The sequence below is a fragment of the Xenopus laevis genome, chromosome 3S (genome assembly GCF_017654675.1).
Source record: "Xenopus laevis strain J_2021 chromosome 3S, Xenopus_laevis_v10.1, whole genome shotgun sequence".
NCBI classification, from domain to species: Eukaryota; Metazoa; Chordata; class Amphibia; order Anura; family Pipidae; genus Xenopus; species Xenopus laevis.
This window is the reverse complement of record NC_054376.1, coordinates 26,997,670-27,019,009: the sequence shown is the minus strand read 5'-3', so window position 1 is coordinate 27,019,009 and position 21,340 is coordinate 26,997,670. Positions and strand designations below refer to the sequence as shown.

The following is a 21,340-nucleotide window of genomic DNA, read 5'->3' as shown; positions in this document are numbered from 1 at the left end:
AACCATCAGTTGTGGATAGATTTGGTAAATCGTATAAGGTTACACATTATTTTTCTTGCAATACGACTAATGTAATATATATATTAACTTGTCCATGCAACAAAATGTACATTGGTAAGACCAATCGCGCTTTCAAGAAAAGAATCCTTGAGCATGTATCAAGCATTGACAATGCCCTAGACTGGGTAAAAGCGAATAAAAAACTCCCCCCAGTGAGTAGGCACTTCATGGAAAATCATAACAGTTCAAGTAAAGGACTACATGCTGCTGGTCTATTTAATATTAATCTGGGGATTAGGGGTGGTGATTTGGAGACATTACTTCTCTCCAAAGAAAGTGAATTAATTTTCTTAATGAATACTTTAAGCCCGCATGGTCTCAATGAGAGCATTACCATGAATATCTTTATTTGATGATTTTCACTTTGTGATTGCCATATCTTTAATTCCATATTATCCAATACAGGAACAAGTGTATTCGTTATGTATGATGTTGCTTTATGTAACATGTCAGTAGCCATTCCATCAAATGTTGCAGATTCAATAGCAAAATTCCCTAGTTTGATACTTTACTGTCACTACGAATTTGTCTCTAATTATTGTTGCCATTTGACATATCCAGCAGTTTGCTTTGGAGAAGCATAGGGCCGCTGCACTGCATGGGACAGTGCTCTGCCCTCAATGTCATGATTGGCCAATTCAAATTTTGAGAGGCATTTGCCTCTCTATTTAAACCTGCACCTTTTGAGCGCCAAAAATAGCCTTTGACAAAGCTCGCAGGTTGGCGAGCGAAACGCGCGTCAGGCGCTTCTAATAACGATTTTTTTAAACTGTTAGGCAGGGACGGTGAATTAGCTGTTACTGGTGAATGGGCGGAAGGGTGGCTCGGGAAACTACGCTATACTGATATGGGCTTAATGTATTCCGCTAGTCGGATACTTGTGACCAGTTCCTCTGTCCAACTCTAAAGGAAGGGTGGTGTGGGAAGGAAACGGGTAGCGCAATTAGTACCGGCAGGTCGCTCCTCCTCTTATCACGCCAACAGTATCCCACCAGTCGGATACCTATATACAGCTCTCTTGTTTAACTTCAAAGGAGGGGTGGTGCGGGAGGAAACGGTTAGCGTACTTGATACCGGTGGGTCGCTCCCCCTCTGGTCACGCCGACACTCTCCTACAGTTGCGCCATAGGGTATGGTTACGATGGACGATCTGAGAGGGTATTGAAGACTGGGTTCGCTAATCCCTCCTCGTTACAACCTTACCCGAGTTGTTATTATGTCAATCATTCCCATGTGTTCATATATCTATGTATAGCTATCTTACAGGCATAAGTGTGTGTTGCCATATTTTGGCCCAATTATACACAAAGGTCATACACTGACCCGCAATACCGTTCGGTCCATCCGGTCCGCCCATATACCATGGGTCACCAGTACTTTGCTGCAATTGACAATATAGTGGGGAAACAGTTAACACTGTGAATACAAACCCATACAACTATCTCAATTTATGATAACCGTTTATTAGCTGCTGACCTCGTGTCTATTCAGCTTCCGTACCTAACCTTGCTTTTAAACATATTAATATACACTTTTTTCGCTTCATATCATTTTTAGTTGGTTATTAGTAAAAGTTAAGTTTTATCTTTATCTTTTGGGACCTCAGATCAAAAGAGTGGGAAGGTACAATACTATGGGTCATACTCTTTTCCTTTTTAGGGTCACACAGAGGGTGTATCTTGAAGGACCCCGCAGTCAGAGATAAGTATCTTCTTGCTGGTTTTGCCACTGTTCGATCCATAACTTTCCATCTTCTTGACGACTTCCATCCCCTCAACTACATGACCAAAGACCACGTGCTTTCCATTCAGCCTGACACGGGGGAGAAAGAGTAAAACACTGAAAAGTGCATAAAGTTATAGGCATATGGCATAGGTAGTCTTCTGACTGGGACAGCATAGGTCAACACACCCTTCATTGGAAAGAATAGGGGAACCCTTTAACTACAGCCAAAAGAAGAGGTCCCCCCCCCTTCATTGCCAGTATGGAAAGTGAGAACAGGAAAGCAAGGTAGTTTTGTGCGCCACTATTTTTCATGAATGCACCTTAAAGGAGAAGGAAAGCTCCAAGACGGTTTATTGCCAACAGATTAGCCACAATAGTGCAAGCTAGAATGCTATATTTATTCTGCAGAATGCTTTACCATACCTGAGTAAACAGCTCTAGACACTGTCTCTGTTTGTTTAGGATAGACGCTGCCATATAAGCTTGGTGTGACATCACTCCCTGCTCACTTATAGCTCTGAGCTCAGATTACAGCAGGGATGGGAGGAGGGAGGGAGAGAGGAGAAAACTGAGCATGCTCAAGCCCTGCCCTGGAGGTTTATGCTGAAAACAGGAAGTCTGATACAGAAGCCCATGTGTACACAATAAAAGGAAAGAAATGCCGTGTTTCTTTTGACAGAGGACTCAGAGCAGCATTACTGAGGGTTTACTGGTGTATTTATATAGACCTTTCTGATAAAGCTTACTTAATTTTAGTCTTTCCTTCTCCTTTAATATTTAAAATTACATGTATACCACAGTGCTTATAGTTATCCTTTGCCTCCCTTAACCCAAAACAAATCCAACCAGACTCCCTTTGTCCCTGCATTAATAACTGACATTTACCATTCAGCTTTGATGGTTGAGATGAAGAACTGGGAGCCATTGCAGTTTGGCCCTGCATTGGCCATGGAGAGGACACCTGGTGTACTGTGCTTCAGAATGAAGTTTTCATCCTCAAATTTGCCACCATAGATGGACTTGCCCCCAGTACCATTGTGGTTTGTGAAGTCACCTCCCTGTGGAGAGGTAAGGACAATAATGAGACATGGCAGAGTTTGATAGAGATGCAAGAGATTATTGCAATAAACACTATGATAAAGATTAATTACCCAAAGAGTGTGGAGGAGGAAGACGATACGTTCCTCCTTGAGGGAAATAGGGATGTAAATAGCTTCTAGCATGAATAATGCATTAAGCTTTTACAAAGGGACCATGGAGAGAGGGTTGGTTGAGTAGGATGATGAAGCAGGAGTGATTCAGAGCATTTCTGCTATGCAAAGGCCAGCAACTTCTTACTACCCTTTTTTATTGCCTGAACAGCCCCCCCAACTACCCAACTATGTGCTTGGTTTGGACCACCCCCCAAGGGGTTGGAGGGATGGCAGGAACATATACACGGGTTCTCTTGGATCACTGGTAATGTTTCTTGTCACTACAGTCACAGTCAGCGAGACAGCCTCACTTCAATACTGAAAATGTCCAGCACAGACTTGTCCCAGAAGTAGCTCCGTCCTCTTACCTGGCACATGAAGTTGCTGATGATGCGGTGGAAAGTGCAGCCTTTGTAACCATAGCCGCACTCCCCTGTGCATAGTTTAAGGAAGTTCTCTATCAGGAGAAGAAAAGGGAGGAGGAATAAGTAGAAAGAAGTCACTGAGTGAAAGGCGAGTAGTTAAAGGAAATGCATAAATTGCACTTAAGAAATTTGATATATTTTTTTAGATTGATGGATATTATCAGTTTTTTTACTGCTAGTTTAATTCATTTGAAGCAACAGCACTGTGGTGTTTATACAACTCCTGATGTCAACTGCATTAGGCGTGAAGAAAGTGAACCTATACGGTGTACTGAGAGAATCAGAAAACTACCTGCATGGACCAAGGACTTTGTGATGTGAATAATGTATAATATTGTTTTAAAATGCATACTGTTTAATTGTTGCTGTTTATTATAGTTGTCCAAATGCTTTCCTACTATAGAGGGAATATGTGGTGTTTATACAAATGGCCTGTAAATGTCACTGTGCCCAGACTTATACTGTGCATACTTCTTGTCAGCTTAAAAGTGAAAGTTACTGTTGTGTAATGGCTGCATGAGAGCCTGCTAATAAAGCACTGTTATACTCTACTCATCACCGGCTACCCAAAACATAATAAGCACCTTATAATAAGCTGTTCATTTCAATTAACTGGACACAGATGGTAGAACTGATATTGCTCGAAAATGAAGTTAATGAGCAAAGAAGAGTCGTCTGAGAATTTGAGAATTTGCTTTTTCTTTTCTACCTACATGAACAAAATGAACAGCAGATGGCACTGTTGTGTTATATACATTGTATTAGCAGTGTAACAGTTTCTAATACCTTGAAAAGTAAAAAAAAATAGCTATTCCAAAAGTTTTCAGAAGAGTATTAGAATGGCCAGTTTTAAGCAACTTTTCAATTGGTCTTCGTTATTTATTTTTTATCGTTTTTTAATTATTTGCATTTTTCTTTTGACTCTTTCCAGCTTTTAAATGGGGGTCTCTGACCCCATCTAAAACAAATGCTCTGTAAGGCTTCAAATGTATTGTTATTGCTTTTGATCACTCATATTTCTATTCAGGTCCTCTCCTATTCATATTCCAGTCTTTTATTCAAAGCAATGGTAGCCAGGGTAATTTGGACCCTAGCCACCAGATTGCTGAAATTGCAAACTGGAGAGCTGTGAATAAAAAGCTGAATAACTCAAAAACCACAAATAATAAAACATTGCAAATTGTCTCAGAATGTCATTCTCTATATCATATTGAAGGTTAACAACCCCTTTAAGGAGGCACCTATACATTAATGGCCGCATTGGATCCCTTACCCAAAAATATTTGTGCGCAAATCATTACAGAACTGGCACTGGTCCTGCTTTATTATATATATGTACAAGGTATTTGAACTGTATAGAGCAATGACAATTTACATTTAGAGAGAACATTTAAGGGACTTTCCCCCTTTAAATGAATTGATGGTGTGGTGTAGAGAGCAAAATTCTTAGAAAATGTAAATGTCTGATTTTTTTAGCTCTCAAGCTGGTTATCTAGTTGCTAGGTGGGTAACAACCCTAGCAACTAGGCAGCAGTTTTGGAATCCGGACAGAAGATGAATAGTAGAGGGTTTAAAAAGAAAAACATAAAAAAACCTAGGAATAGTAGTAAAAGTGAAGCTGCACAATCAGTCTGTTTTTTCGGTGTCCAACATCGCTGACCCAACAGCCAATTGAGGCTGTAAACAATGAAGACCAAGTGAAAACATAAATGTTATTGCGCTCGCTGTAGCAGTATTAAATGTAGGCTTACTAACTGCAATAATCCTGGCAAGTAAAACGAGGAGTCAATGGCACTGGATGAGCATAAGGGTGTCAATGGTATGGCTGAAACAAGTCACATGATAGAGAGCCCCTGCTTTATTACTATTCTCAATGTATTTCATCTGAGAGGAAATACAACATAATTACATGTGGTTTAACTGTGATGTACAAAAAAGGAAACAACAAATTTATTCAGGACCAATAAATATTAGGAGTGTTGTGAAGCAACAATCAGGGAGGCCAACAATGAAAGAAAAGAATTTAATGCAAAGACCCATCCACCCAAAAAGTTTTCAGCAAGTTAAGAAAGTGGGTGGTCCACCTAATTATATATTTTCTGTGCCTATATAATAGAGGAACCAGTGCTTACCCTGTAGTAGTACAGAAGGCCAAGTACAGTGGCTGACACAGGACATGGTATGAGGTGTGTGTGTGTATGAAGATTCTGTATGTGCTATTATTTCTAATCTGACAAGGGCTGTGACATAGGAAATATGGCTGGCTATAAATAATATACAGGAGTAAAAAGACAAAAGAGAGGACATCAACGATAAGGAAGCTACATTATTGTATTCATTATGCATCATAACTAGCTTAATTGCTTGGGGCGTCAAGATAATTTGGGTGTAATAAGGATACCAGGCAGTCTGGGCTATAAAACATCAAAGCTGTACAACATCCCAAGGAACTGTGCATATAAATAACCTGCACTACATCAGTACCACCATGTAACAATAGTGATGCCCATACATGCTGCATCCGGCAAAATAACCAGATTGTATTTACCCTACACTATGCTGTACCCTGCTCGTCAAACAAAGGCTGGGAGCTTTTATAGGAGGGCAAACGTGCCTTAGTCATGAGCACGTCACACACAGTGCACAATTGTGGCAAATTTTCATATAATAACACAAGTTGCTAGTGTTTTGCCTAGGTGTGAAACCACAGGAGAAGCAGACCATGTGGCTGTAGCTAAAAAAGTGCAGTGGAACCAGTGGGGTCTATAGTAATAAGCAGTGGCGTAACTACCGGGGGAGTAGGGGGTGCGATTGGACCAGGGCCCGCACCCCCTCAGGGCCACCCGGAAGCTCGCTCACCGCTTGAAGCTGCAGTGAAAATTGTGTACGGAGGGGGAGACGGCTGCACTTCCCACACCAGGGCCCGCCCCCCACTAGTTACGTTACTGGTAATAAGCAATTTCAATATAAGTTTGTGCAAAGCATCTTCAAAAGGAAGTTTAAAGGAGAACTAAAGCCTAAAGATAAATATGATCAAAAATGCCATATTTTATATACTGCACTTATTGCACCAGTCTAGTTTCAGCTTGTCAATAGCAGCAATGATCCAGGACTTCAAACTTGTCACAGGGGGTCGCCATCTTGGTCACATGCTCAGTGGGCTCTGAGCAGCTGTTGAGAAGCTAAGCTTAGGGGTTGTCACTAATTATCAAGCAGAAAATGAGGTTGGCTTGAAATAAAAGCTGATGCTACAAGGCTAATTATTAAGTTTGGATACTAGTTGCACTGGTTTCTGAGCTGTCATGTAGTAATTATCTGTATTAATTACTAATCAGCCTTATATTGTGACATTTCTATTCTATGTGTACTGTATATTGTGAGTGGGTCCCTAAGCTCAGTAAATGACAGCAGCACCTAGACCACTACCCGACCCGTGAATAGTTAACTTATCTTCCAACCCAGGACCTGTAAAACCTCCCACCCCCTGAGTTTATGGCAATTTTTTACCCATCTAATCAGGCTTTGGAGTAAAATCAATTCCTGTCCATGGTGATGTGGGTAAGACAGAAAAAATTGCTCAGGGAATAGGTGTGAGGGACCAGGTACCCAGGCAGGTTACCCATGGACTGCCACTATGGTCAGGGAATTGAGGACTTTCTGCCCGAAACCCAACCACTATTCCACGGGAACCTGACCTGATGCAGAACTCTAGTGTCAGTCAAGTAGATGGTTAGAAAAGGTATGTAATGCTGTTAGGTAAGGGTGATGTGAAGAGGCAGAGGGGATACACAGTGAGAAGAATGGAGATGCAGCTTCTAGGGTAGGAATAGACAATTGCCAGTGAGCTGAAGCCCCTCCATACCTGCAGTCTTGGGCACCACATCAAACCGGAGCTGAAATAAGGACAGAGAATGGGAATACAATGAGTACATTATCCACTTCCACTGCAACACATTGGCCAGTAGTTGGCCAGCTTAAATACAGTATATTGCAATATATGGACAAACAATCCCTGTTTTGTTTAAAGGGTAAGGCATTTTTCAGTAGTAGTATGCACAAAATGTTTCTGTCTTAAATATATTGATAATGGGTTGAGTGCAGAGGAATCTTGTATTTGTCTATATGTATTTTGTGGTCACACCCTCATTGCACCCCCGCCTAATGGTTTTAAAAAATAGTGGTGAGCACAATTTTCCCTTGTTTGTTATAGTTCCACTGCAACACATCTTCTGCTTCCTCCTGCCCCCAGCCAACTCATTGGTTCAACTCCCCTACTGCCTGACTTAAGGATGGGCGAATTTTTTCGCCGCAGAAATTATGCCCATAGACTTGTATGGCGTTGCGCGTCAAAAAAAAATTTGCAGCGCAACAACATTTTTTTGACGCCCATAGACTTTAATGGGCGTCGCGACATTTCGGCAGTGGAGAATTTTTGGCGAAACAAAACGGTTCAAATTCGCCCATCCCTACTGCCTGTTAGTACCTTGGTGCACAAACTCCCTGAGTGTTAAACTGCACCAGAGCGTTTTCCCATAGCAATAAAGCAACCGTTCATTTTAAACCGTTAGGGAATAGAAGCAGAGGTCAGATCATTTGTTATAGGCAACTGCACTGCTGCAACTGAAAATAAATCAGATTTCTTTATATATATAAAGATGCATATGAGGTACATCTTAATGTTCAGTACTTACATGGGAATTCTGGTTTCACTGATTGCATTTAGGAGCATTCCTTAGGGAGACTTAGGGGGTCATTTATAAACACTGCGCAAATTTGCACCCAGGCAGTAACCCCTGCCAACCAATCAGATAACTGCATTCACTGTTCAACCTGTAACTAGCTGAAAAAAAGCCAATAACTGGTTTCTATGAGTTACTGCCCAGGTGCAACTTTGCCCAGTGTTTATAAATGATCCCTATAACTGAGCAGCTGATCCCAACTGTCTCTATGAACTCATGAAAAACTGTCAGTCAAACTAGGGAGAGCTACCCTTGTGTACGGCAAGCATGGAGGCAAGCATTTTAGACAAGCTAAAAAATGAACTGCAACTCCCATCAAATATAAGGACTGCAGTTCAGTGAGGGAATACTAGCCCCAATCACAACTCTAAAACAACACTGCAGTTGAACTACAACCTCTTGATAATCTTAGCATAGTAATTGATTACAAGCACCAGAACCATGAGATGTAATACAGATCTTATTCACTCATGTTAAAATATTCTTTCCCATAAAAACAAAGCACAGTAATTGGTGGAGCCCCTCAGGTTAATACTTATATCATATGTCCATAAATGGCCAGTTCAAATCAAAAGGCCAAACTAGGGAGAGTTACCCTTGTGTATGGCCAATATGGAGGCTACCCAGAGAGCCATAAAACATTCTAAATTGTAAAACCTAGAGTGGAGCTTCATTTCAGCTCCCTGTTGCTGACCATTGAACAGGAGCTTATCCACTAGAATGCACGACAACTTCGCTTCCAGCTTGCAATGCACTGACATGCACAATACAGTAGTTGTTGCAACATAAAAATGATTCCGATCATTCCAAATATGGTTGGATAGATCAGACCTGAAAATATATTGCCCAGTGATCTCTACTAGTTTGAGAGATCTAGCTGGCAGTGGTAACTGTCCCTTTCACAGCTTGTTCTGATGTCTCTCAGTGCTGCCTGAATTGTCACATTTTTACAAGCTCTGCGTCTTTTACCCAAATCTTTTACACAGTAACATAGTAAGTTAGGTTGAAAATAGACACACGTCCATCAAGTTCAACCTTTTAAATCTATATATAACCTGCCTGCTAGTTGATTCAGAGGAAGGCAAATAAAAAAAACCTTTTTTAGCCTCTACAGATCTTTAATTCCCTCACTGCAGTGCCCCATATGTTCAGCTCCTTATACCCTCTTTTGTCCTTGATGTAGTGTCCCCCACTCAGCTCCTTATTTTCTTTATAGCTTCCCACACTCAGCTCCTTATTCTCTCTCTATTGCGTCCTTATTGCAGTGTCCTCAACTCAGCTCCTTATTCCCTCTGTATCTTCCTTGTTGTAGTGCCCCCACTCAGCTCCTTATTTTCTTTATAGCTTCCCACACTCAGCTCCTTATTCTTGCTATAGCTTCCTTACTGCAGTGTCATCCCACTCCGTTCATTATTCTTTCTGTATCTATCATGCTGAAGTGCCCCCCCCCCCACTCTCAGCTACTCATTCTCTCTATAGCTTTCATGCTGCAATGCCCCACCTGTTCTTTACTCCCTCCATTGCATCTTTACTGCTGTCTTCCTCACAATTCAGCTCCTTATTCCCTCTTTAACGTCTTTACATCTAAAGCCTCTTTACTGCAGTGCCCTGCCTGCTCAGCTCATTATACCCTCTGTATCTTCCTTGCTGTGTCTCCTCCACTCTGCTCCTTATTCCCTTTATAGCTTCCTTATTGCAGTGTCCTCCCACTCAGCTCTGTATTCTCTTTAGCTCTATTACTGCAGTGATTCCCCCACTAAGCTCCTTATTCCCTCTAGCTCCCTTTCTGCAGTGCCCCATTTCCTCAGCCCCATATTCCCTCTATAGCTTCTTTGCTGCAGTGCCCCACCTGCTTTGCTCCTTATTCTCTCTACAGATTCACTTGTTCCTTATACTCTCTGTACCTTTCTTTCCGCAATGTGTCGCACTCAGCTACTTGTTCTCTCTATAGCTTCCTAACTGCAGTGCCCCACCTGCTCAGCTCCTCGCTCCCTCTGCAGTGCTTCCCCCACTCAGCTCCAGTTTCTTTCTTGCAGTAGTTCCCCTGGCTCCTTATTTTCTCTATAGACTCCTGACTGCAGCACATCTTCCATTAGCTCATTTTTCCCCTTTATAGCTCCTTATTCTGTAATTGCTGGCCATATTTACAGCAGAATGCCAATATAACAAGCTCTACCAACTTTTCTATTCTTTATTCCATTGTTTCAGATTCCATTTGCTCATTCTGCTTACATCTCTCTGTCTCAGCTCCTGCCAGTCAGCATGGCATAAATTCATTTCTCTGCCTGAATTCCTGTGCCACCTGCCTCTCTCAATGCCCTGAGTGCCTTATTACTATTTTGCATGTGATTATTCTCCTCCAGCACCTGACTGCCATATGATTCAGCACATGAATTCATCATTTCCCTCAGTGATACCCACCTGCAGGGGGAATAATTGAGCATCACCTACTTGATATGCTAATGACACAACGAGATGCACGGTGTCTGATTGCACACTGATACCGACTGCAGCTTCCTTGCCATAATAATCTCTTATTTCACTATCCAGACTCAATATCCAGTGTAACGAGCACCTAATTTATTGCCAGGGGGGGGGTATCCATGGTAATATACTATATATGTGACTGCATGAGAGGCTATTGGTATGTCATTGACAATGAAGGTGCACCCATGGTTCTGCGTCCTTCTCCCACGCACAGGAGCTTCCTCTCTGCAGAATTCACAGCCTGGCACCTCAGCATCACAAACCACATTTACTCATCAAGACACACACACACAGGGGTGCAAGACACACACACACATACAGGGAGTACAACACACACACAGGGGGTACAGGATACACACACAGGGGTGCAAGACATACACACAGGGGTGCAAGACACACACACACAGGGTTGCAAGACACACAAACAGGGGTGCAAGACATACACACACAGGGGTGCAAGACACACAGACACACAGGGTGCAAAAAAACACACACAGGGGTGCAAGACACAGGGATGCAAGACACACACACAGGGGTGCAAGACACACACACACACAGGGGTGCAAGACACACACACAGGGGTGCAAGACATACACACAGGGATGCAAGACACACACAGGGGTGCAAAAGACACACACAGGGATGCAAGACACACACACAGGGGGACACCACACACACACACACAGGGGGTATAAGATACACACACAGGGTGCAAAACACACACACATGGGTGCAAGACACACAGGGGTGCAAGACACACACACGGGGGTGCAAGACACATACACACAGGGGTACAAGACACACACACAGGGGTACAACACACACAGGGGTGCAAAACACACACATGCTGAGGGAACCCCACACTCTGGCAGCTGTATATACAAGGCTTTGAGACTGCCATCTGGGAAGGGTCCATGGCTATGGCAGTGGGCATCTAGTAAGCAGATTTAACTGAAACTTTATACCAGGTTAGTCCATACTGCAGTCGCCAGCTGTTGTTTAGCTACATCTACCAGCTGTTGTACAGAAACAGCTGAAGGCCCACAGGCTAGAAAACCCCTGTTTTATACAAAGAGACCCCCAAGTATCCCAATGGATGGCCCCAGGAGCCAAAATCGGATGTTCTGTGCCAATCTGCCGGTGACAGATAAATAGGCCACACATGCCACTCCACAAGCTTCATTCAGCACCAGAAAAACAGGCAGCTGTGCCAGACCCTAAGGTGCAGTCACTAAATAGTTAACACACATGACTCATCTGTGGAATGTTTATTTTTAATCTCACCCAACACAACAAAGAAGGATTAACCCCTGTAACAAAAAACAGGAAAATTGCCCCCGATGCGGCCAGTATTTTTAAAGGAACAGTAACACCAAAAAATAAAAAGTGTGGAATGACAATATAATGCAGTGTTGCCCTGAATTGGTAAAACTGGTGTGTTTGCTTCAAAAACTCTATTATAGTTTATATAAATAAGCTGCTGTGTAGCCATGGGGGCAGCCATTCAAGCACAGGATACACAGTAGATAACTGATAAATTCTGAAGAATCCCATTGTATACTACAGAGCTTACCTGTTATCTGCTGTGTATTCTGTGCCTTTTCTCCTTTTCCAGCTTTGAATATAAACTATAGTATAAACTAGAGTAGAGTTTCTGAAGCAAACACACCAGTTGTAAAAGTACAGGGCAACAGTACTCTATATTTTTATTACTGAACACACTTTCATTTTTTGGTGTTACTGTTCCTTTAAAGGGATGGTTCACCTTTAAGTTGCTGTAACTTTTGGTATGAATATAGAATGGCTCATTCTAAGCAACTTTTCAATTGGCCTTCATTTTTCCTTTTTTAGTTTTTGATTTTTTTGCTTGCTGCTTTTGAATCTTTCCAGCTTTCATTGGGGTAGTGATGAATGAAATTTGTCACCAAGTTTAACCACGAAAATTACGCCCATAGAGTATAATTGGTGAAAAAAAATTGTTGCGCATCAATTTGCTGCTAGTTGCAAAATTAAAAAGTTTCACCCATCACTAATTGGGCGTCACTGACCCCATCTTAAAAACAAATGCTCTGTAAGGGCAGAGACACAACTTTGGGTGACTTCGGAAAACGAAGCGCTCCGAGTGCCATCCCGCGGCAATTTACATTCTAGCCAGCGGGAAGGCAGTTCGGGGAGATTAGTCTCCCGAAGAAGATGTTTGTCGCCGGGCAACTAAATCTCCCTGAATCTCCGCCTTTTTTCTCTGCCCTAAGGCTACACATTTATTATTATTGCTACCGTATATACTCGAGTATAAGCCATCCCGAGTATAAGCCGAGGTACCTAATTTTACCTCCAAAAACTGGGAAAGTTTATTGACTCGAGTATAAGCCAAGGGTGAGAATGCAGCAGCTTCTGGTAAGTTTCAATCAAAAAATTGAGGTTTTCTGCTCCCATTGGAGGTGCCAATTTTTAGACGCCGGCAACTATTCTTAGACGCCGGCGACCGTTTTTGCGCTTGACCTGAGTATAAGCCGAGGTAGAGTTTTTCAGCATATTTTGGGGGCTGAAAAACTCGGCTTATACTCGAGTCTATACGGTACTTTTTATTACTCATCTTTCTATTCAAGCCTCTCCTATTGAGATTCCAGTCTCTTATTCATAAAATGCATGGTTGCTAGGGTAATTTGGACCCTAGCAACTGGACTGCTGAAATTTCAAACTGGAGAGCTGCAGAATAAAAAGCTAAATAACTTAAAAACTGCAAATAATAAATAGGGTGCAAATGTGACTGTAACCTATGCCAATCAGATATGATTTTCCGTCTCCAATAGATTGATCAAAGATAATGGCTGATTGGTTGCTATGGGTTACTGGACTGGGGATTATAAGTATAAACACTTACCTGTGTCCTTGGTGTTGTCGGAGGGGCAGGGCTGGTGGAATAATATAATATAGTGTGTGTGTGTTGGGCCCAAACACATTCACTGGGGACTGGCTGGGTAATTAAATAGTTGAATGCCTTTCTAGAAAGAAAATGCATTTTTACTTGATTATTTAATGCAGTTCTTCTAGATTAATCCCAGATGGATCCACTTGTCAGTTGTGGGGTCAAATAGGAATTTTTATACCCCCTTGAGGATAATTTTGGCCATCAGGCAGGTGGGTTGTTTGTCTTCTACTGGAACAGTAGGGTGGGATTAAAGAGGCTGAACGTGGGGGGCACCATGGGTAATGATATTGTGTTGTACCCATACAGGCAGATACTAAGGGAAAATTCATACAACTAGAGATGTCTGGATTCTAAATAGTAACCCATGCCAGCCAATCCACAAGTAGTTCTAGCATTTACTCGCCCCTAAGACAATACAGTAGGTTGAGCATTGCAGTTAGAAGTTAATGCGCCTATCATAGCTCCCCAAAACACATAATCCCTTTCACATAAATATAGGGTTGCCACCTTTCAATAAAATTTCCATCGGCTGGTGGTGGGGGCGGGAACAAAGGGGCGGGCTGTGACGTAGAAAGGGCGTGTTGTGTCATAAAGGGGCAAAGCCACAACACACGATTGGACAGAAGGCACCAGAAAGGTAAAATTTGAGCGGATTGGGGCGGGCCGAGGGCTTTTGTTCGGAGTATTACAAATTTACCGGCAGCTACATTGCCGGTAAATTTGCAATACCGGCCCCGGCTTTGGCAGGTGTTTTACCGGCTAGCCCGGTAAAATATCGGCCGGGTGGCAACCCTACATACATAGGGGCATATTTATTATACATTTGCCAGAAAAAAATGGTGTACAAAGTTGTGTAAAATAAATTGCGAGTTTATCAAGGTGTGTGTGTAATTTTACGCCATGCGACTGCCAGATTTTACATCGTTATTTTGCATTGTTTCCGACTGAAGTCACTTTAAGGAAAAACACACTTTTTTTTACACGTCAAAGGCTAGTGATATGTGATGTATTATCCTGCCGTTTTATACACATCATAATATGTAAATATGAAATTGCTGATCAGTCAGGGTCCGTCTGGTCCTTCTACATACCTCCCAACTGTCCTGTTTTTCATGGGACAGCCCCGATTTTGACAGCTCAACCCACAGTCCTGATGGGACTTAGATGGGCTCCCCCAACCGTCAACATTTTAACCCCCTCTGCCCTCTCTCTAACTCTGGCTCTGCTCCTTCTTGTGATGGAATATGATGCACTAGATCTCACGAGCAAGCTTAGGAGCATTAGATGTTGGCATGTGAGTGAAGTATAGAGAGAAGGCATGCATGTAACCAGAGATTGGATTGGTCAGATTTCGCAGGGCAGCAAACATGACTTTTTTTCAATACAAGGTACCGTCTAAGCATCTAAGCGATTATCTCCCACAGTATCCCTAACTGAGGCGGCAGCTACAAAGCCATGAGCAGGGATTACAGGTGTCTGGAATCCATCCACCCCCCAGCATTCCTTTAACTGAAATATGCAATGGACTATTTGAACTATGAAACATTAGCTCCTGCATGGCCATTTGTGGCTCTGTCTGGGACACAGGACTGTCTCCTCTTTGCAGGGTGCTGTCATGTATTTCTCAGGCATTACAGATAAAAGGTTTATAGACGAATAAAGAGATAAGAATAAGAAACAAGCATTTGGACCCCTGCTCTAGCAAATCATTTTGGAACTAAATGATCTTTGGTGAAGCACTAGGGGTACTCAGGCCTCACTGGAAGGTGTAGTTCAGTAGCACTGTGTTAACAAAAGGTTGCCAAAATTCTGTGGGCAGTATCTTGTAATTACTCCTCTGCCCACTACACACTGATAAAAGCTAATTGCTGATTGGTTTCCATGTGCTTTGGATTCGCCTTCTGGTTTTAGTGAGTTTCCCCCATAAGCACAAGCAAGGTGCCAAAATGTGGAGCTGGAAGGGTCAGGGCAGGTGATGGGCCCATGAAAGGAGTGTGTGTAGTTGGGGACAGTGACTGTATAACGCCTAAACTGGAGATAGCACAGGCTCCAGCACGACTCAGCGGGCTTAATACGATTTGGAGAGTAAGTCTTCTGTTTTATCAGCTGGCCGCTCACCCACCCAAACACTTGCATGAAGAAAGGGGGATATTTATCCTGTTAGCTTTGCTCCAAAACTGGAGTGCGGCCCTGGATTTGTCACATCATCGACTCTGCACACTCTGCATATCACAGCATAAGCCTGAGCCGTGCCATCATGCAGGCCCTTGGATAACCATGTGATCTTAAAGGAGAACTAAAGCTTAACTAAAGAAGTAGCCAGAAATGTTGTACATTATGTTTCAGGCTTCTGTACCAGCCCAAGGCAACAACATCCCTTTAGCAGTAAAGATCTGTGTCTCCAAAGATGCCCCAGTAGCTCCCCATCTTCTTTTCTGCTGATTCACTGCACATGCTCTGTGCTGCTGTCACTTACTGAGCTTAGGGACAACCTCAAAATATACAGTACACATAGAATAGAAATGTCACAGTATGAGGCTGATTAATAATTAATATGGATAATTATTAAATGGCAGCACAGAAACCATTGCAACTAGCATCAGAATTTAATAATCAGTCCTGTAGCATTGACTTTTATTACAGACAAACCTCATTTTTCTGCATGATAATTTGCGACGACCCCTAAGCTTAGCTTCTCAACAGCTGCTCAGAGCCCAAGATGGTGACCCCCTGTGACAAGTTTGAAGTCCTGGATCATTGCTGCTATTGAGAAGCGGAAACTTTAGGCTGGTGCAATAAGTTCAGTATTTAAAAAGTGGCAATTTTAGCCATTTTAATTTTTAGGGTTTAGTTCTCCTTTAATTCTTTAATTTCATTCTCTCTCATTCAAACCACTGCCCGGTGGCTAGGGTAACCAGATAGCTGCTAAAATTCTGAACTCAAGAGCTGCTGAACAATGGGTGTGATGATTTAAAAAATCACACACACAAAAAATGAAGACCAATTGCAAATTGTCTCAGAATATCACTTCCTACGTCCTATTGAAAGTTAACACGAAGGTAAACAACCCCTTTACTTGCTTCTTAAGCTGCTTTTTAGATTTCCATGGGGAACTTCTGTGTACAAGCTGATATATAACTGATGGTCAGTCGGACTTAGAACTCCAGTACCCACTGATATTAAACAAACACTTCTGTACATTTCAGCACTCAGCTTTCAGAGCCCTAATGGAATATTAGGGGTGGTTCACCATTGAGTTAACTTTTACTATGTTATTCAGGACTCTCATATTCACATTCCAGATTTAAATCAATGGATGGTTTCTATGGTAATTAGGACCCTAGCAACCAGATTGCTGAAATTGTTAACGGGAGAGCTGTTGAGTAAACAGCAAAATTACTCAAAAAACACAAATAATAAAAAATGAAAACTAATTACAAACTGTCTTAGAATATCACTTTCTACATCATATGAAAAGTCAATAAACCCCCCCTTAAGGGGTTGTTCAGCTTTGAGTTATCGTTTAGGGTGATTTAGTAATAAAACAAAAAAACATATCAAAAAAAATATTGTAGTTGCTTAGAACTGAACATTCGATAACATATTAAAAGCTAAAGGTAAACCGCCCCATTAATATTGTATCCGCTATGCAATTCCTTGTATAGCCTCTCACTACACTAATTAGCCAATAAGATTTCTCTGTTCGATGCCACGGTGGGGGGTAATTACATTCTTTTTTTTTAAAGGGTAACATTCACTTTAGAAACCACTCCATTATTGGTGCATTTCAGTGGCAAATACTCACCTCCATCACTATCCGACCAAGAGGACTATCATTCGCAGAAATATCGAAAAACACGCGTTTGTTCTCCATGGCTGAGCTGCAGCTTGCAGAGTGAGGGGGACGCTGTACTGGGGATGGTTGAAGCCCCTGCTTTATATATATACCTATATATATATATATATATACCTAGGCTGTCAGTCACCGGGATAGCAGATGAGGCTCAGCAGCCTCGCCCAAAGCACTGGAAGCAAGAATATTTATTACCAGCTGAGTATATTCCTCTTGTAATCCTCTAGGATATACTGTGGGTAGCACCAAATGCTATGTGATTAATGTGGGGAGGGAGCACAGTGAACAAAATGCTATTTCAGTAACATCTCCTAGCTGGGAAACGTTTATTGTTCTCCTGATGGAATCAAGCAAATTACTCATTACAAATGACCTCGGCTACTGTTAAGCCCCTCCAAGTCCAAAGCAAACCCAAAAATAACAAATGAAATTGAGTGGCTTGCTATGAGGCCCTGCCCATGGCATACCTCCCAACATTTTGGAAATAGAAAGAGGGACAAAAAGATTTGCAGCATGTAGCGTTGCAAACATGTTTGACCACACCCATTTTGTGGCCACTCCCCTTAAAGGAGAAGGAAAGCTACGGAGGCATTTTATTGGCAATAGATTAGCTGCAATAGTGCAAGCTAGAATGCTATATTTATTCTGTAGAATGTTTTACCATACCTGAGTAAAAAGCTCTAGAAACTCTCTGTTTGTTTAGGATAGGAGCTGCAGTATTAATGTGGTGTGACATCACTTCCTGTCTGCTTTAGGCTCAGATTACAGTAGAGAAGGGGGGGAGGAGCAAACTGAGCATGCTCTTGCCCAGGGCAATGAGGTTTAAGCTGAAGGCAGGAAGTCTGATACAGAAGCCCATGTGTACACAATAGAAGGAAAGAAATGCTGTGTTTCTTTTGACAGGGGACTCAGAGCAGCAATACTTTGAGGGTTTACTGGTATGTTTAGGTGGAACTTTCTGATGAGGCTTACTTAGTTTTAACCTTTCCTTCTCCTTTAACTACCATGTTCATTTCACAAAATCGGGCAAGTCATGACAGTTTGGACACATTTCTGTGGTTTTTATGTGTTATTACAGTTTTGCTAATGAAGGTGAATTGCCCTTTAAGCTGCAAGCCAGTTTCCCCAAGAGATTGGCTTATCTTAAATTGTTACAATTGTTTCTTTGCTTATCTTCAATTGTTACAAAGGTATCTGCGTGCACCTGCCACATATTCTGGGATCTCTGCCAAAAGCCAATTACGTTTTAGAAATGTTGTATCTTTTTCCGACTGTTCAGTGCAGGAGATCAAAGATAAAGTTGGGACATTTCAGTAACAATCCGGGACTGCTGGTTGAACTGTCAAAATCGGGACTGTCCAGCGAAAAATTTGACAGTTGGGAAGTATGCCATGGCTGCCACTGCTGAGCTCACTGCTCACTAGGCCCTATGGTATCTGTCCCCAGGTGTTGGTCAGGCTGTCCCACTGTACATGAAATTTGAAGTTTTAAAAAAAAAAAAAAAAAGGAAGGGAATAAATATGTCCAATTGGAATGGATAGAAGAATAGCCAAAATGGCAGACTCAGCCAATGATCAGTTCCAGGAAAATGAAAGAAGGTGTAAAGTTACCTGTGATACTGTTACAATTAGAAGACGACTATGTGAAGCCAAGCTATCGGCAAGAAGCTCCCGCAAAGTTGTTGAAAAAAAAACGTGCTGAAGAGCTTACAATTTGCTAAAGAACACATTGACTGGCCTAAAGAGAAATGGAGCAACATTTTGTGGACTGATGAAACAAGATTGTTCTTTTGGGGTCTAGGGGCCACAGGCGACCCCAAAACACTGAATTCAAGTCACGGTACAGAGTGAAGACAGTGAAGCATCATGATATGGGGATGTTTCTCATACTCTGGTGTTGAGTCTATTTATCACATACCAGGGATCAGTTTCAATACATCAAAATACTTGAAGAGATCATGTTGTCTTATGCCATAGAGGAAATGCCCTTGAAATGGAGGTTTCAACAAGACAACGACCCAAACACACCAGTAAACCAGCAGCATCTTGGTTCCAGACCAGCAAGATTGACTTTATAAAGTGACCAGCCCAATCCCCAGACCTTAATCCAATAAAAAACTTGTGGTGACATCAAAAAAGCTGTTTCTGAGGCAAAAGCAAGAAAAAGATCCAGAAGAATTGTGGAATGTAACAGGTTGTTGGAAGTTGGTGGACTCCATGCAACTCAGATGTGCAGCAGTTCTCAGAAACACTGATTATCCAACTAAATATTAGTTCAGTCATTCAAAGGAAAGCAACATTTTTCAGTTTATACAGTGAATGTTTGAGTTTGTAAAGAAGAATGTACATTAGTGACGTGCAGATCGAGAAAAACTCGCCCCACACCCGACCCGCCCTACTGATGACATCACAAAAGGGGCAGGGCATGCACGCATCTATAAAACCAGAAGTCAGACGTGTAAGATCTCGAGCCAACGACCTGCAAATGGTGCAGCGAGGTTGGCCCAAACCCACGGGCATCAGGCCAGCCCACACATCACTATCAGACGCTATTTTATGGAATAGCCAAATATTCCCCTTTGTTCAATTTCTGTAAAAGAATAAGATACATTCGCCATGTTTTGATTTGGAATAGAATGTGCAGTGTCCCCACTGCATTTACATGTATGGAACTAAAAGGATTTTTTAATAATTTTTTTTAAACACACTGCTCTTATTCTGAACACCACTGTATATGATGGTTAAATGCGTTTTTAGCATGGGAGGGAATAGAGGGTTGCTGAGGTTGTTCCAGGTACTGGTCTGATTTCCCATCTGGGGGAGAGAGGGAGAGACAGAGAGAGATAGCCACCTCCTCCCAGATAAATTGCCCCCAGACAACTGTCAACCCTGTAAAGCCCATCACTTGTGTTTCCAGATTTTTAATATGAAATGTCCCAGTGCAGCTCCCAGGCCAGGAGTCAGGAGCAGGTCAGCAAGTAACCATTTTTTTTTGGTCCCTGGAATTTATAATGCAGTTCAGGGAGTGCTATTTGTGGATTTTACAGCAAAAATGGCTGCTTGTCCTCTGTGAAGTTTGTTGTAAGTGCAATTAAGAGGTATAAAATACTAACCAAACACAGTACATGATTCTGTCTGTAAATAATAATGTCCAATAATTCTGCACCGAGTACACAAATCACAATTTTTTCTAAATGAAAAAGAATGGGACCAAGGGCAGAATTCTGTGGTCTCTACAGATGTTTCTTTTGGCCAGGTCTGCGCCTACATGGTGGAGGGCAAAAAAATGGAAGCCGACATTAGCCACTCCCTGTTTTTAAACCACACCCAGGTTACCACAAAACCAAGTCCACATTAAGGGGTATATTTATCAAGGGTTGAATTGAAAAAAACGTTGAAATTCGAATTCAAAAAAACCAACCGAAATCAAGTTGAAGTTTTTTTGTCAAATAGGTCCGTTTTTTATTGAATAGTATGAATTGAATTAATATCGCATTCGAGGTACCCAAAAATAAAAAAAAAATCATTCAAAAATTCACCTTGACCTTTGATAAATCTGCCCCAAATTGTAGCAGCACACCAAAAACCAAATGGCTGGTGCTCACTGCAGGGATATCACTCATATGTGAGGCGTAAACAATGCAGGAACCAGTTAATTTCACTACAGATACATTTTAAAGCTTAAACAAGGGAAGCAGTCACAGCAGAAAGACTTTCATGCGGGGGGCCACACAAGGGGGGGGAAGTGGGCCACCTGTTAGACAGCACTGTACTAGAAGACTATCCAGCTAAACAGATTTTTAAGGTGACCATAAACAGGCTGATATAAGGTGCCAAGAGATTAAGTCAGCATCTTATTGATTAGTGTTATGAGGCCTTCTGATGTGCTTCCCCAGTCGATTGAAGTGAATTACGGATCCGCACACA

At 42.0% G+C, this 21,340-nt stretch overlaps 1 protein-coding gene across 2 annotated transcripts; it reads right to left on the bottom strand.

Moving 5' to 3' along the window:
* Positions 1-1,503: 1,503 nt before the first annotated feature.
* Positions 1,504-17,931, bottom strand: LOC108712737 (peptidyl-prolyl cis-trans isomerase). Of its 2 annotated transcripts, none has more exons than XM_018255123.2 (5): positions 17,367-17,931; positions 7,266-7,296; positions 3,347-3,435; positions 2,671-2,843; positions 1,504-1,872 (listed from the first exon to the last, which is right to left on the bottom strand). In XM_018255123.2, exons 1-5 carry the CDS (start codon positions 17,433-17,435, stop codon positions 1,722-1,724), a joined length of 513 nt encoding a protein of 170 aa, XP_018110612.1. In that variant the 5' UTR covers positions 17,436-17,931; the 3' UTR covers positions 1,504-1,721. The 2 variants fall into 2 exon arrangements, with proteins under 2 accessions (XP_018110612.1, XP_041444062.1); XM_041588128.1 differs by lacking the exon at positions 17,367-17,931 and adding an exon at positions 10,047-10,932.
* Positions 17,932-21,340: the final 3,409 nt, after the last annotated feature.